The following is a 13,348-nucleotide window of genomic DNA, read 5'->3' on the forward strand; positions in this document are numbered from 1 at the left end:
AAGAGAATGTTTTACCCCGGTGTGCATATTTTCATTAAAATTGTTTTGGCATTCATAGCGCAATCATTACATTATACCCTGCGTCAAAAGGGTTAATTAATCTAATTAATCCCACTCGAGGTTACTATAATGCCGATTACGTCTGGAATGTGGGTTATATTATACCTGTCTGTGCTAAATTCTATGAATTCAAGCAGTGATTTGCACTACTATTTTATCACTACAGATAAAAGTCATACAAAGTACTCTTTAATTCATCGCTGCACATTTAATTTCTTCCAAAAATCCCTATCATGCATTCATTTTCAAATACATATACTACCAAATAGTTTATAGCTACATAGCATTTCTTCCTTCCCGCCTTCCCTACCTCCCGAACGGACATGTTTGTGCTAGCAAGCCAAAACCGAGACCAGAGACTGAAATCAGTCTAGGCTTTGGCGCTGGAGATAGTGAGGGAGTTTTAACCCCTTAACCGAGTATTTAGTTTTCACCTGTTAAGTAATTTATTTTGGTAATTTTTCCCTCAAGAATGAATATTTTTTCACTAGGACAAAGTTAACATGAAACATAAACAATGTCAAACACACACCTACACTCTCTCTCCTACACTATCAGTTTTGCTAGTTCATCAGAAAAGAAATGTTTGAAAATATTTTATTTTTTATTTTTTAGTTCTCTATTAGCCTTTACATAGTGCTTCATCCAGATGTTCATATATATCTAGATTCAGAGTTATCCTCAAAGTATACATGTGTCCATTGTGTTCGAATGCTTATAATGTCACTAAAATAACTGTCACTATTACCATCACTTTCTTCTGAATCTAACAAAGTATGCGCAATATGATTTTTGCCTAAATCCTTTAAACTGTTTTTGCCTCCAGAACCACTGTCATCACGCTAATAATAGCATTGCCTACTAGATGCAAGGGCGGTGTGCTGTAGGCGGGACAGGGATCCTGTAGGCAATTTCTCCGCCCCGCACTTGAATTCCGTCATCAACAAGACATACAACCAACATTCAATAGATGGCAGAAAGGTTCAGAGAAGGTTTTACGCTTATAACTGGCTCATGCAAAATGCAGTGCTAATTTGAAACGGCTTGACACTCGAAAGTGGTTCATGCAACTAGCAGACAGTATACTATGATGCGTGTAAGCGAGTAAGAATCAGAGGACATTCTTGCAGAAAGGAACATGTCATTTGTTACTAATACATTTTTTTTTTTTTTACAGATATGTTATAGTATTATATTTCATGTTATGTCAGAGTGGAAAAACATATACCCATATACCATATTTTCTTGCATAAATAACATACTTTATGGCAAAAAATACAGGCGAAAACTTCAGATGCGTAAATTATTCGAGGAATTCAGATATTAAAAAAATATTTACAATTTATTTACATTTAAAATATACATCAAATATAATATACACGCAATTGGTTCGACTCATTTGGCGTAAAATTCAGACGTTTTTTTTTTCTGGAAAGTCGAATAGGGTACATCAGGTAAGTGGACACGTGGGTTTGAAGTACCGACACTAGAAAATATTCTTCCTGTTACGACCTGACGTGAAATAAACGTGTACTAATAAAAGTACAATTCATGTAAGTACATAACAATAATACAACTAACTGAAGAAATTGCTTAAGGCAATAAATATATAGTATCAATAAGGTGGAAAAAATATTTAATTTATCAAATACTTTAGACATTGATACGGATCATGAAGTTGATTGCTTGCAATATGTAAATTGTTCGACAAAAGTATGCATTTACTGTATCCCCAAGGTGTCCAACATGAGAAAATTCTCCTTTTTGTCACATGTGCAGAAAGCATCAAGACATTTTACACCAAATAGGTGCGTATCACGTGTCTTGCTCAAGCCTTCCATACAGTGTCAGAAGTCGAAATATAGTTTCCTGATGTGGATATACAGTGTCCAACACAAAGAAAGTTTTCCTTAAGGCTCGACTGAGAGTTCAGTGCTTTTGCGAAGAATCTCCTGGCCTGCCCTTGCCACCACAACCTGTAGTAACACGATGGGAAACATGGATAAATGCAGCTGTCTATTACTGCAACAACTTCGATGTGGTTAAGTCCGTAGTTGATAGTTTTAAAGGGAAAGGTGCAGCTGCAATCAGAATCTGCCAAGATCTGCTAGCAAAACCTGACTTACCAGAATCTTGGGAATGCAAATGCAGTTTTGCTACACTTCCTCATAAGATTAATTATCTGGAAAAACAAGGAGAATCTATTATGTCGGTCATCGAGGAAGTCCATAAGGCAGAGAAAGATACGAAAAACTGCGAAGAACAAATTGGCGAAGTTGTGAGTGAAAAACTGAAATACGACCTGGATAAAAATGAAGGATTCCATACTATGTGCAAGATTTCCAAGATTTTACGAGGTGAAGAATTTTATACTAGAGTTTTCGAGGAAGAATTCTCTCCAAGTGACCTTGTGAACCTCAAATTTGCACCTCTGACATCTGCAGATGTAGAGAGAAGTTTCTCTGAGTACAAACATGTTCTGACACATAACTGCATTTACATGCGAGTATGGGCAATGCAGAGTAAGGTTAATGACAGCAAGTCATGCATGGACATCATGAAGATTCTGGCAAGGAATATTTACCGGTAATACGTAAAAGAGTGCTCCACAATTTCAATTCTAATTCTATAAGAATTAAATTACTTAAAATGGGCTGATCGTCAGATCATTATGATCACTGACAACCAAAGGGCAGCCAGGTCCGACAGGATGAAGAAGTTTTGGGAGCGGAAGAAGAAGCTGGAAAGGTGACTCTGTTTAATACTATTAGCCTTTAATATGTATGACTGATTAAAGTGCTATGAAAAAAAAAAAAGTTTTAACTCATTGGGCCCGACCCATGGAACCGTTCCGTGCTTCGTCTCGGTGGACCGCGGAACTGTTCCATTGTCCCATTTTACTACGTAATTCTACTTTTCCTCAAGAGATGGCAGAGTGTGTTGCATTTGTGATTTGTGTAGGGACTCTTTCTTTGCAATGTTATATGCTCTTTGGTAATATATATCGATAGTGTGCTTGGTAATATTAGTTTGAAGTGGGCTATCTCTACCTTTGAGATTCGCTTGTAAACAAGATGGCTGCCAGTATAGAACTGATATTTACAGATATATAACCCCTTTTAGGAAGTAATGATGATTAGGAATGTAATTTTTTCAGTGAAATTAGTAGTAATATTAGTACTAGTGTGAGCAATGCTCCTGAATAACAAATAGATGTGGAAATCGAAGAGAAAGTGCAAAGAGAAAACTGGGTTACAGCTCAGCAGGCGGACTGAGTAGGCCTACGGTCCCGTGATGCTAATAAAATAAAGTGTTTTACTGTATTCCTTGTTCTGCAGTTTGTGGTATGGAAGCCTTTTGTGTTCATGTATATTTAAATCTTTAATGGTCTTGTAACTAAGAAATTTCTTGTGATATGAAGCGACACTATATTTCCTCCAAAATAATCCCAGCGCCAATGCAGTTTCAATCCAACAAATATGCAGGGCTCAATGGGTTAAAAAGTTAAAATGGGCATTATTGTATTTAGTGTTTTAGGTTTCAATCCTATCTTTTGTGTTACGAAAGTATGCTTTATAAATGATGTTTTGGATAAAAAAGTAGACTGAAGTCATGCTGACCATTAAAAGGCGGAAGCTGGAATACTTCGGCCATATAATGCGGAATGATAAGTACAGAATCCTGCAGCTTGTTATACAAGGAAGAATAAAAGGGCATAGGAGTCCTGGTAGATGACGAACTCTATGGATGAAGAACCTCGTAGACTGGTATGGGTTGTACACGATGGCTCTGTTCTGTGTCGCTGCTTCCAAATTCAAGATCGCCATGTTGACCGCCAACCTTCGCTAGAAGATGGCATATTAAGAAGAAGAAGGATAAAATTTAAGAATTAAGCTAATGTTTTTAGTGATGCTCATGTTCCATACAATTCCAAGTAGGCCTAAATTATGAGATCATTATTTCTGTAAGAACAAGAACTGTGCAGTGAATGGAACAGGGATATATTTCTTGGAAAACAATTGTACGTCACCAGAATTTTCTTTTCATTGCTACTGGTCGCATTGAAGGTTTTTGGTGACCCAACGATATGAAAGGGCTAGGATTGGGAAAGTGGCAGCCAGAGCCTAAATTAAGGTATAGCCCCAGCATTTGTCTGGTGTGAAAATGAGAAACCAGGGAAAATGATGCTGTATAGGCTTTTGGGTTTATGCCGTATCAAGAAAATAGTGCGCTTCGAAAGCTAGGGCTGTGCCATGTCCAGTGAGCCATCTGGTGACGAATGAACGCACCATTTCCACTTCGATTATAAGTTCAAAATTTCAAAAAGTCATTGTTTAAGAAGCCTTTTTCGTGGACAGTCGAGGTTTTTTCTGATGACGCAGAGCACAGTTCTCTGCGAAATGTAAAGAAATTTCACCTTATTTTCTTGACATGGCATAAGCCCAAAAGCCTATACAGCATCATGTCTATAAGTACGGGCCGTGAAAGCATCAATAGCAACAAAGAAAACTATTTCCAGGGCTGCCGACGGTGGGACTCAAACCCACCATCTCCCAAATACAAGATCACAGCTATGTGACCTTAACTGCACGGCCAACTCATTCGGCCAGAATTCAGTTTGGTCAAATATTTTAGTCATTTTTTACTTATTTTATACTATTTTTCCATAAATTTAAGGGCATTTTATTGATGATTTTCAGTGATTTTTTTTAGGTCAACAACATCCCCCCACTGATGATAACTATCAGCTGCTTACCCTAAGGTCCAACAAATGAATGAAATGCGAATTAGACAATATCAGCTCCTCACTGCCTGGACTGAACTGGATTTGATTCCTATGTCTTCTTGCTTTTGATTTTCCTTCACAAGTTAGAGAACAGCGCCTGCAACAGACAAACGTTTGCAAACAGGGAGTAATCTTGCAGTAATTTGTACTTTCCAAATTAAAATTATTATTTTTTGAATAAAAACAGGAACATGAAAACGAACCCATTATAGGATAAACACAATGATATTGATAGGTCAGTATGGGCAAAGGTAACAAGAGAAAGAGGAAATGAGGAGAAATTTATGAAACCACAGAAAAAAAAAAAAAAAGACAATCTCCACATCTTCATAGACTGCTGTCTTCACATAGCACAATCCCCAAGTTCTCTACATCCAATTCTTCTGAACCCCGACGAGCTAGTTTCTGCCTCCCACCTTCATCAAGAAGACTGTCATTGAAGGGATCATCCTGAAAGAATTTCAGTCTTGATGCAGGAAGCATAGGATAAGAAGAAAGCTGGATAAAGACACAAAAAGGTAAATATGAATACAGGTGGTACGACTAGGAACACAGGACAAACATAAAAGGAGAAAAACGACTCTGATGAGTTGATATAAGTAATAAAAAGGAACTAACACAGTGTACAACCTAGATCTCCTCAATGGGCTCAGACTGCTCGGCTAGCATAACCTAGATATGTGCTAGTTACACAATAATACTTATTTGAGTCATTAGGTGTTTGAAATGAACATGTAAATACTGTAAAACTGATTATTTAAATGATAAATCTTCATCATTGTCAGCATAATTGCATCAATTACATCAGATTTTAAATGTTTAGCTTGACTATTACGTATGGTCGTGCACGAGCGGTGTCTGGATCAAGGAGGGTGGTCTGGATTAGCGTGGAATCACATGGGAGCACTTGATTCCGCATGACAACACAAACCCGTATGGCACTCCACAGCAACCATGTGGTAAGCCCCAGTGTTGCATGATTATGAACGAGCAGTAGAATACTAGAAGTTCAAAATACTCTGTTATGTCTTGTTCACGATACCACTAAAATAGTTCAATTTTGCAGTTAATGTTTACCTGCCTGAAATTAATTGTTAATGCCCTGAGGGGAATAAACTGAAATTTTATTATTTATTCTTTTACAAAGTATTCTCCGCCCAGCTACTCATTCCTGCCACCCGGCTGACGAAAATTTCTGGAGAGAACACTGAAACAGGTGGCAAGTCAAGTGATGTATACAAAAACAGAAACGTGTAGTAATACATAACAGGATAAACAGGGAAAAAGTAACAACAAAGAGAGGACAAATTTACAAAACCACAAAAGAACCAAGACTATCTAGTCATGCTCTCTCCTTATCCATTTCTTCTCAGCCTCCAACAAGCTTGTTGCTGTCTCCCAGCTTCATCAGGACTGGCATAAACACTCACTGAGCCATCTTGACAGATCTTCAGTCTTGTTAAGGGAAGTGCAGGATAAGAACAGACGAGCCCTTTAATGAGCAAGAAAATCCGCTCTCCTGATGAAGATGGGGAGAAGAATCAAGCTTGAGAGTGGCTGCGAAGGAATGGATGTAGAAGAACTGGGTTTGACTTGGAGACTGTCATTGTTCTGTCCTTTGGTGTTTTCATATTTGTCTTTATCTTCTTTTGTTGCTCCCTCTTCTCAAACTGACCTCCTTTATCCTCAGTTTCTCCCTATTCCTCAATTTCCTCTTCCATTTCTTTCTATCCAGTGCGTCCTCCTCACACAGTCCTTTTTCGCTTCACGTCCTCTGCCACATTTCTTCTTTGGTCTCCCACTTGCCCGTCTTCCCTCCACCTGCTGGCTGCTTATATTCCTTCTCTCTCCTCATGATGAGTCCAAAGCACATCAGTCTTTTCTCTTGATACTTGATGGAGTTTGAGGGAAAGAGAGCAAGAGGGAGACCTAGAATAAGGTGGATCAATTCAATAGAGAGGAGTGCAAGAAGAAGAAACCTGGACTGGGACAAAATGATGGAAACAGAAAGGAAGACTGAGAAGTGCCATAAATGCCCTGAACCCAGCAGGAGCTATATAAGGGGAAAGGAGGAAGAAGGAGGATGACTTCCACAACATCGCATATCTCTCATCATCCTGATTTCAGATATATTTAGCTTTATCTCATGGATTTCCTTCACCTCACAACCAATTTGAATACCGTTCCCTTCATCCTTTTCCCAATCTGTTAGTAACTTGGTAAACCTCTCATCACCTTCAAATTCCTCACATCCAGCCTGAATCCTATGACTGCTTTCTCTGTCCAATCATTCATTCTACATGATGTGTCAGCCAAGATACCATATATACACGAATCCTCAGTGCATATTTTTTTTTTTTTGGAATTTAGTGACGAAAAACTCAGATGCACACATTATTTGAAGTAAGAAATTGGTTGGATAGGCAACCAGCTTTATCTGAATTGTGACGCAGTTTGCTTACCTTCCCCTGATATTTGTAATCTGCTAGTTTCACCTATGTGTTGTCTACCTCAGCAGCGCAACGGTTAGCACTATTAGCTGCCGTCCTCCTGGTACTGCCAGAAATTTAAGAATGGCACGAGGGCTGGTATGTGGTTAAAACGGTACATTCAGCTCACCTCCATTGGGGCTGTGCCTGAAACGAGCTGCACCACCTCAGGATGAGGACGCGTTTACTATACCTATGTATTGTCATAATGAAATGTACTGTGTCATGAGCCACACAGACTGAGGCCGACCGAGCAAGTGGCCATGTGGTTAGGGGCTTGCCTATTGGAGATAGTGGGTTCGAACCCCACTGTCGGCAGCCCTGAAAATGGTTTTCTGTGGTTTCCAATTTTCACACCGGGTTAATGCTGGGATTGTACAAAGGCAGATCAAATATAAAAGGGAATTTGAATGTACCACTGCTGTTAGTAATAATTCTGAGCCGGGGCTTTCCTAGGATGTTGGTGGGGGTATCTGGAGAATGGGTTGGCATGCACACGAACAACGGTGGAGAGCTGGGGCTGCTTTAGTATGCCATGATTGAGCAAGAGGTGCACACGCCTGTTACTCAACGCATCATTATAAAATTTCTCACAAAAGAGGGCTCCAAACTTTCCGAAATTTTGAGACGGCTCTGCACACAGTTTGGGGAAGAAACACTTTCGCAGACTTGAGTGTATGAATGGGCTAAAATATTAGTGGCAGGAAGAGAAGCTGTGGAAAAATGAACCTCATGAACCAAAACTGCAGACAAGTATCACTGCAGACAACACTGTTGTCTTTGCGACATTACTGGTGAAGATCGGCGAATAAAAATTTTGCAAATTGTTTTAACCGTAGGAATAAGTTAAATAAGTTACGGAAGTGTTCAAACCATCATCTGAGATGAACTCAATTTCTGAAAATTCTCTCCCAGGTGGGTTCCTCGTCTCCTCATCCACGAACAAAAACCTTTATGCCAGGAAGCTTGTCAGAGACTCCGGTGTCACTACGAGGAGGAAAGAGAGGATTTCTTGCGTCGTATTGTGACTTGTGATGAAACTTAGGTGCATCATTACACCCCAGAGTCAAAGCAAGCAAGCATGGAGAGGTGGCGAAGACGAAGCAGGTCCGCTCAAGGCCAAAACACACCCATCTGCTAGAAAGGTGCTTGCAACTGTTCCCTGGGACTCTGTGGGCGTTTTGCTGGTGGATTTTCTTCATGAACAAAGGACAATTAATGCAGCCTATTACTGTCGCCTTTTGGATAAAGCAAAAGCTGTGCATCGCAACAAGTGACGCAGGTAACCCATCCGAAATTTCTTTCTTCTCCACAACAATGCAAGGCTGATACCGTCGCTTTAACGCGAGAAATACCGAAGGAAATTCACAGTCCACATTTATCGCCCTGCGACTATTTGTTTGGACCACTCAAACAAGACCTAGGAGGAGAGCGGTTCGATGATGATGCAAGTGTAGAAGAGTTCGTGTGCAACTGGCTTCACACACTCCTTCTTTCTATCAGGACGGCATCAAAAACTTACCAATCCGATGGAGAAAATGTGTATCGAAGATAGGACACTATATAGAAAAATGATCTCTATATGTGTATTTCTGTTGTTAGATGCAATAAATTTTTCAAAAATAATTCCCATTTATATTTGACAGAGATAAGTTTTAGTAAGGTTCAACCTTTTCAATACAAATTACAAGTTGTATAAGATGTCATCTACAACATTTACTCAATAGTGGTACCAGTTTTGACATATACAAATGTCATCATCAGCCCAAATCATAGAAATGACACAAATTGAGCAAGTACATATTAATTAAAATTGCCGTGGTGACATATAGGGATACACATCTACATACACTATTTTTCACCAAATAAATACATTGGTTAAAAGTTTTAACATGCTTAGCTGTACATTCAACCTTTTATTTTTATGCTCTGAACATGTGGAAGTCTTAGAGGTTTCTTTTTACTGTGTATTAAGATTAAATTGATACACTCATAGCAAATACATAGTAATCTCACCTTGCTTATCTATTTACATACAAATACTCAAATCATCACGTCATTTTTCATTTGCTATTAAAATCTTAAGTGATTATTTGTCAATTCATTAAAACCCCTTGTTAATGAAATGTCGTCCACGTAAAAACTGAAATTTGGTTGATAACATATTGCTCGTGTAATGGACCTTGTGGAAGTATGCATTTGTATATCTCATAAAGCACGTTGTCTTTGAAAGGCTTGTTACATTTGTTAAAATTTACACTGACGCATATATAAAATTGTATAAGACAGTGACGTCTAAATACGCTAATTGTTTGCCCTTCCGTTCTCCTCTTTGGGCATAATACAGGTGATCTAAAATTTCTCAGTCAAATCGGGAAGATTTAAAGATGCCTGAAGAGAAACCAAAGCAAAAGAGGAATAAGTTTTAGAGTTTAGTGGGCCTGGACAAGCTAATGGTGTATGTAAATACAGTATATGTGGCTCACCTTGGGCAGCGTGCTGTGAAACGGAGGTGCGGACTAACGTGCTAGCATGTGGAGCGTAGTGAGGCAGATTTGGGCTGGAGAGGAGAAGGGAGGGGGTGGCAGTGGGGTGGTGAAGGAAGGAGTGGGAGGAGGGGCAGAGTTTAAGGCGGGTCTTGTGAACAGTGTGGTGGGAGTTTGTAACGTGATAGAGTATTGTGTATCGCACAGAATATTGAATGTCTATTCAGAAGATCAACACACCTAAAGACTTTAAGTAAAAAAATCAAAGAGGATGGTTTTTTTTTCTGAGATTTCCTTCAGGTTCGAATTGGAGTTAAAGAACTGATCCAAGTGAATGAAGCAACTTTCTGTAACGTCAAGAATGGGGCTTTTGTTTACCTTCATGAGAACCTCTAAATCCTACTTTATGTTGCTGAAGTTATGTTTTGAATCTTGGATATGCTGTCCGACTGCCAAATATCTATTATATTTTATAGCATTTACATGCCCCATATATCTGATTTTGAAGCTTCTGCCGGTCTGCCCAATATATTCAAAGATATAAACTTCATTGTTTTATCGTATTGAACTGAGATTACAGATATAAGTTTTAGTAAGGTTCAACCTTTTAAATACAAATTACAAGTTGTATAAGATGTTATCTACATTTATTTGATAGTGGTACCGGTTTCGACATATACGTATGTCATTATCAGCCTAAATCATAGAAATCACACAAATTGAGCAAGTACATATTAATTAAAATTGCTGTGGTGACATATAGGGATACACATCTACATACACTATTTTTCACCAAATAAATATGTTGATTAAACATTTTAACATGCTTAGCTGTACCTTCAACCTTTTATTTTTACGTTCTGAACATGTGAAAGTCTTTAGAGGTTTCTTTTTACTGTGTGTTAACATTAAATTGATACACTCATAGCAAATACATATTTGATCTGCCTTCATGCCTTATTAAGACCACGGCCGCTTCCTTCCCACTCCTAGCCCTCTCGTATCCCATTGCTGCCATAAGACCAATCTGTGTCGGTGCGATGTAGAAGCTAATTGTAAAAAAATAAGCAGGCCGGACAGAACTGAGGATGATGCTCTATGGGAAGATGGCAATGACAAACATGATTCCTCCGGTGATGACAATAAAACAGATGATGAATACAACTAAAGGGAATATGCAATTACTGTATTGACTTTAATATTTTATTGCACACATGAAATTGATAAAAATTGTACATCCGTATTTTTTTTGCTACTTTAGATAGAGTCCAGGATGCTTTGCAACAGCATGTGCACATTATGACATGTTTATTAAAACAAATACACGTTTTATTCAGTTTTGGAGTACCTAATTATGTAGGATAATTTTTTTGTAAATATAACACAAATTAAAGCTTCTTTAAAAATTCTCTCTCCTAAAATTAGGATGCCCAGTCTCGAAAGCCCAGAATAACGGCCGAGAGGATGTGTCGTGCTGATCACACGACCCCCTCGTAATCTGCAGGCCTTGGGGCTGAACAGCGGTTGCTGAGCAGGCCAAGGCCCTTTCAAGGGCGTTAAGGGCCGTGGGTTTAAAAAAAATTAGGATGCACAGATTAATCAATGGCATGGAGTATTTGCATATGTACGGTACTTAAACACTCTGGTTATGATAATCTATCCCCTAGTATCCTTACATTTCTGTCTCTATCTTCTCCACTGAACCACATGTATTCAGTCTTTCCTCTGCTAATCTTAAGTCGTCCTTCCTCAAGGACCTTTTCCTACTGTTCTAGCCTTTTCTCCACTCTCTTCTTGTTCTCATCTATTAGCACAATATCATCAGCATTCCGTCTGCTGCCTTTCTTAAACGGGGAATTATAATGCCCTTGCTCCAATCTACAGGTATTTTGTTGTCTGTCCATACGGCATTTAGTACTCTATGCAGCCAATGTATACCCTGGATGCCTGCTGCCTTTATTATTCACTTCATCTGCACCTGAAGATTTTCCTTTAGGCATAGATTTTAAGGCTGCCTCAGTTTCTGTCCAGGTGATGGGAGGTTCTTCATTGTAGCATTAGATTTCTGGTTCTGTATTTTGTTCTAGAACTGGTCTATTCAGTAGGTGGTCGTAACGGTTCTTCAGGACTTTTCCCATGTCATTTTCTGTCCTAACCAGATTTCCATTTTCATCTTCAAGAATCTTTATGGTATTCATTGGTTTCCTTTTACCTCTGATAACACTGTACAGTAGTTTCTCATTGCCTCTGCTGTCTTCCTCCAGTTTCTGAGTGAATATATTCCATGCCTTGGTCTTTTCTTCTGTAACTGTTCTTTTAACGTCCAGTTTCTTGTTTCATTATAATTGTTCAAGGCTTTTGATCTTTGCCTCGTCTCTAGTAAGATTCGGTTTATTTTTCTTCCGATCCCTTTCTTTCCGCAAGAGATTTCTTTCCCTGATTGCTGCTCTCACTCTTTCATTCCACCAAAGTGTTTCCTTCTCTCTTGTTTTCAAATTTGTCTTTCCACAAACTTCAGTCGCTTCCTAGACCAATGTGTCCCTTAGTCTGGTCCATTCTGCTTCTCCATTTTACCTTTCATCTCTTGGTAACAGGGTTTTTATCTGGTTCTGATACTCAGTTCTCTTATCTGTTTTCTGGAGTTCCCATACTTTGATTTTTGGCATTTTTCTGTTCTGTACTTTTGGCATATAGAAGTTTCTCAGGTTCGCTACTAATAGACGGTGGTCACTGTCAAGGCTCTCGCTGGGTATTACTCTGACATCTGTTACCATTCTGCTCTTTTCTTCATCTGAAATAACAATCAATTACAGTCTTTTGTAGTCCATCCCAACTGTATCATGTTATCTCTGTCTCTTCTTGAACCAAGTGTTTTTCACCACCAACCCATTCCTCATACAGAAGTCAAGGAGATGTTCACCTTCTATATTTCGTACACCATATTCATGAGATCCCATTACGTTCTCATATCCTGTTCCATCTGTCCCAATCTGTGCATTCAGAATTCCTATAATAATTACTCTCTCTTTACCACATCCAGTTTGAGGTGCATGCACCTGTACCAAAGTTAGTTTTTCTTTCCCTAAATACACAGTCACCTTTATAATACTCTCACTAACATACTGAATGTCAGCAACTCCTTCTAGATCTTTACTCACGACGAAACCAACACCATTCCTCATCTCTTTGTCATTTCCATGCCAGTACAGTGTATACTGTTTTCTTAATTTTTTCATTTCTTTTCCTCTCCATTTGGTTTCACTCAGCCCCAGTATCATTAATTTCCTCTATCATCAGGCCATAAACCATCATCCCTGACATGAGTCTGCTCATGCTGGCATCTTAATTTAGTTAATAAATGCGTTCTGAGGCTCTTAAGTGCTTTCAAAGCAGCTACAAATAAGCTCTTTTACTGGCTTCCTAGGCCTAACGTAATTGAGGATTTTCTTTTGGGATTTACTCCCTTAGCCTTTGAGGATGCCTCCTCATCCCACAAGGCAGTGAGTTCTATCTGTACTACCCCCAGA

The 13,348-nt window shown here is 38.9% G+C and overlaps 1 protein-coding gene across 2 annotated transcripts in view; it reads right to left on the minus strand.

Annotated features, from left to right (window-relative positions):
- The window catches only part of TAF1C-like (TATA box-binding protein-associated factor RNA polymerase I subunit C-like), a 103,953-nt gene that overhangs the window by 14,236 nt on the left and 76,369 nt on the right, over positions 1 to 13,348 (minus strand). For both annotated transcript variants that reach the window (XM_067158732.2, XM_067158731.2), the window contains exon 8: positions 4,817 to 4,943. In XM_067158732.2, the coding sequence (XP_067014833.2) occupies positions 4,817 to 4,943 (127 nt within the window). The remainder of the gene's footprint in view (positions 1 to 4,816; positions 4,944 to 13,348) is intronic.

This window comes from Anabrus simplex, chromosome X (genome assembly GCF_040414725.1).
Source record: "Anabrus simplex isolate iqAnaSimp1 chromosome X, ASM4041472v1, whole genome shotgun sequence".
NCBI classification, from domain to species: Eukaryota; Metazoa; Arthropoda; class Insecta; order Orthoptera; family Tettigoniidae; genus Anabrus; species Anabrus simplex.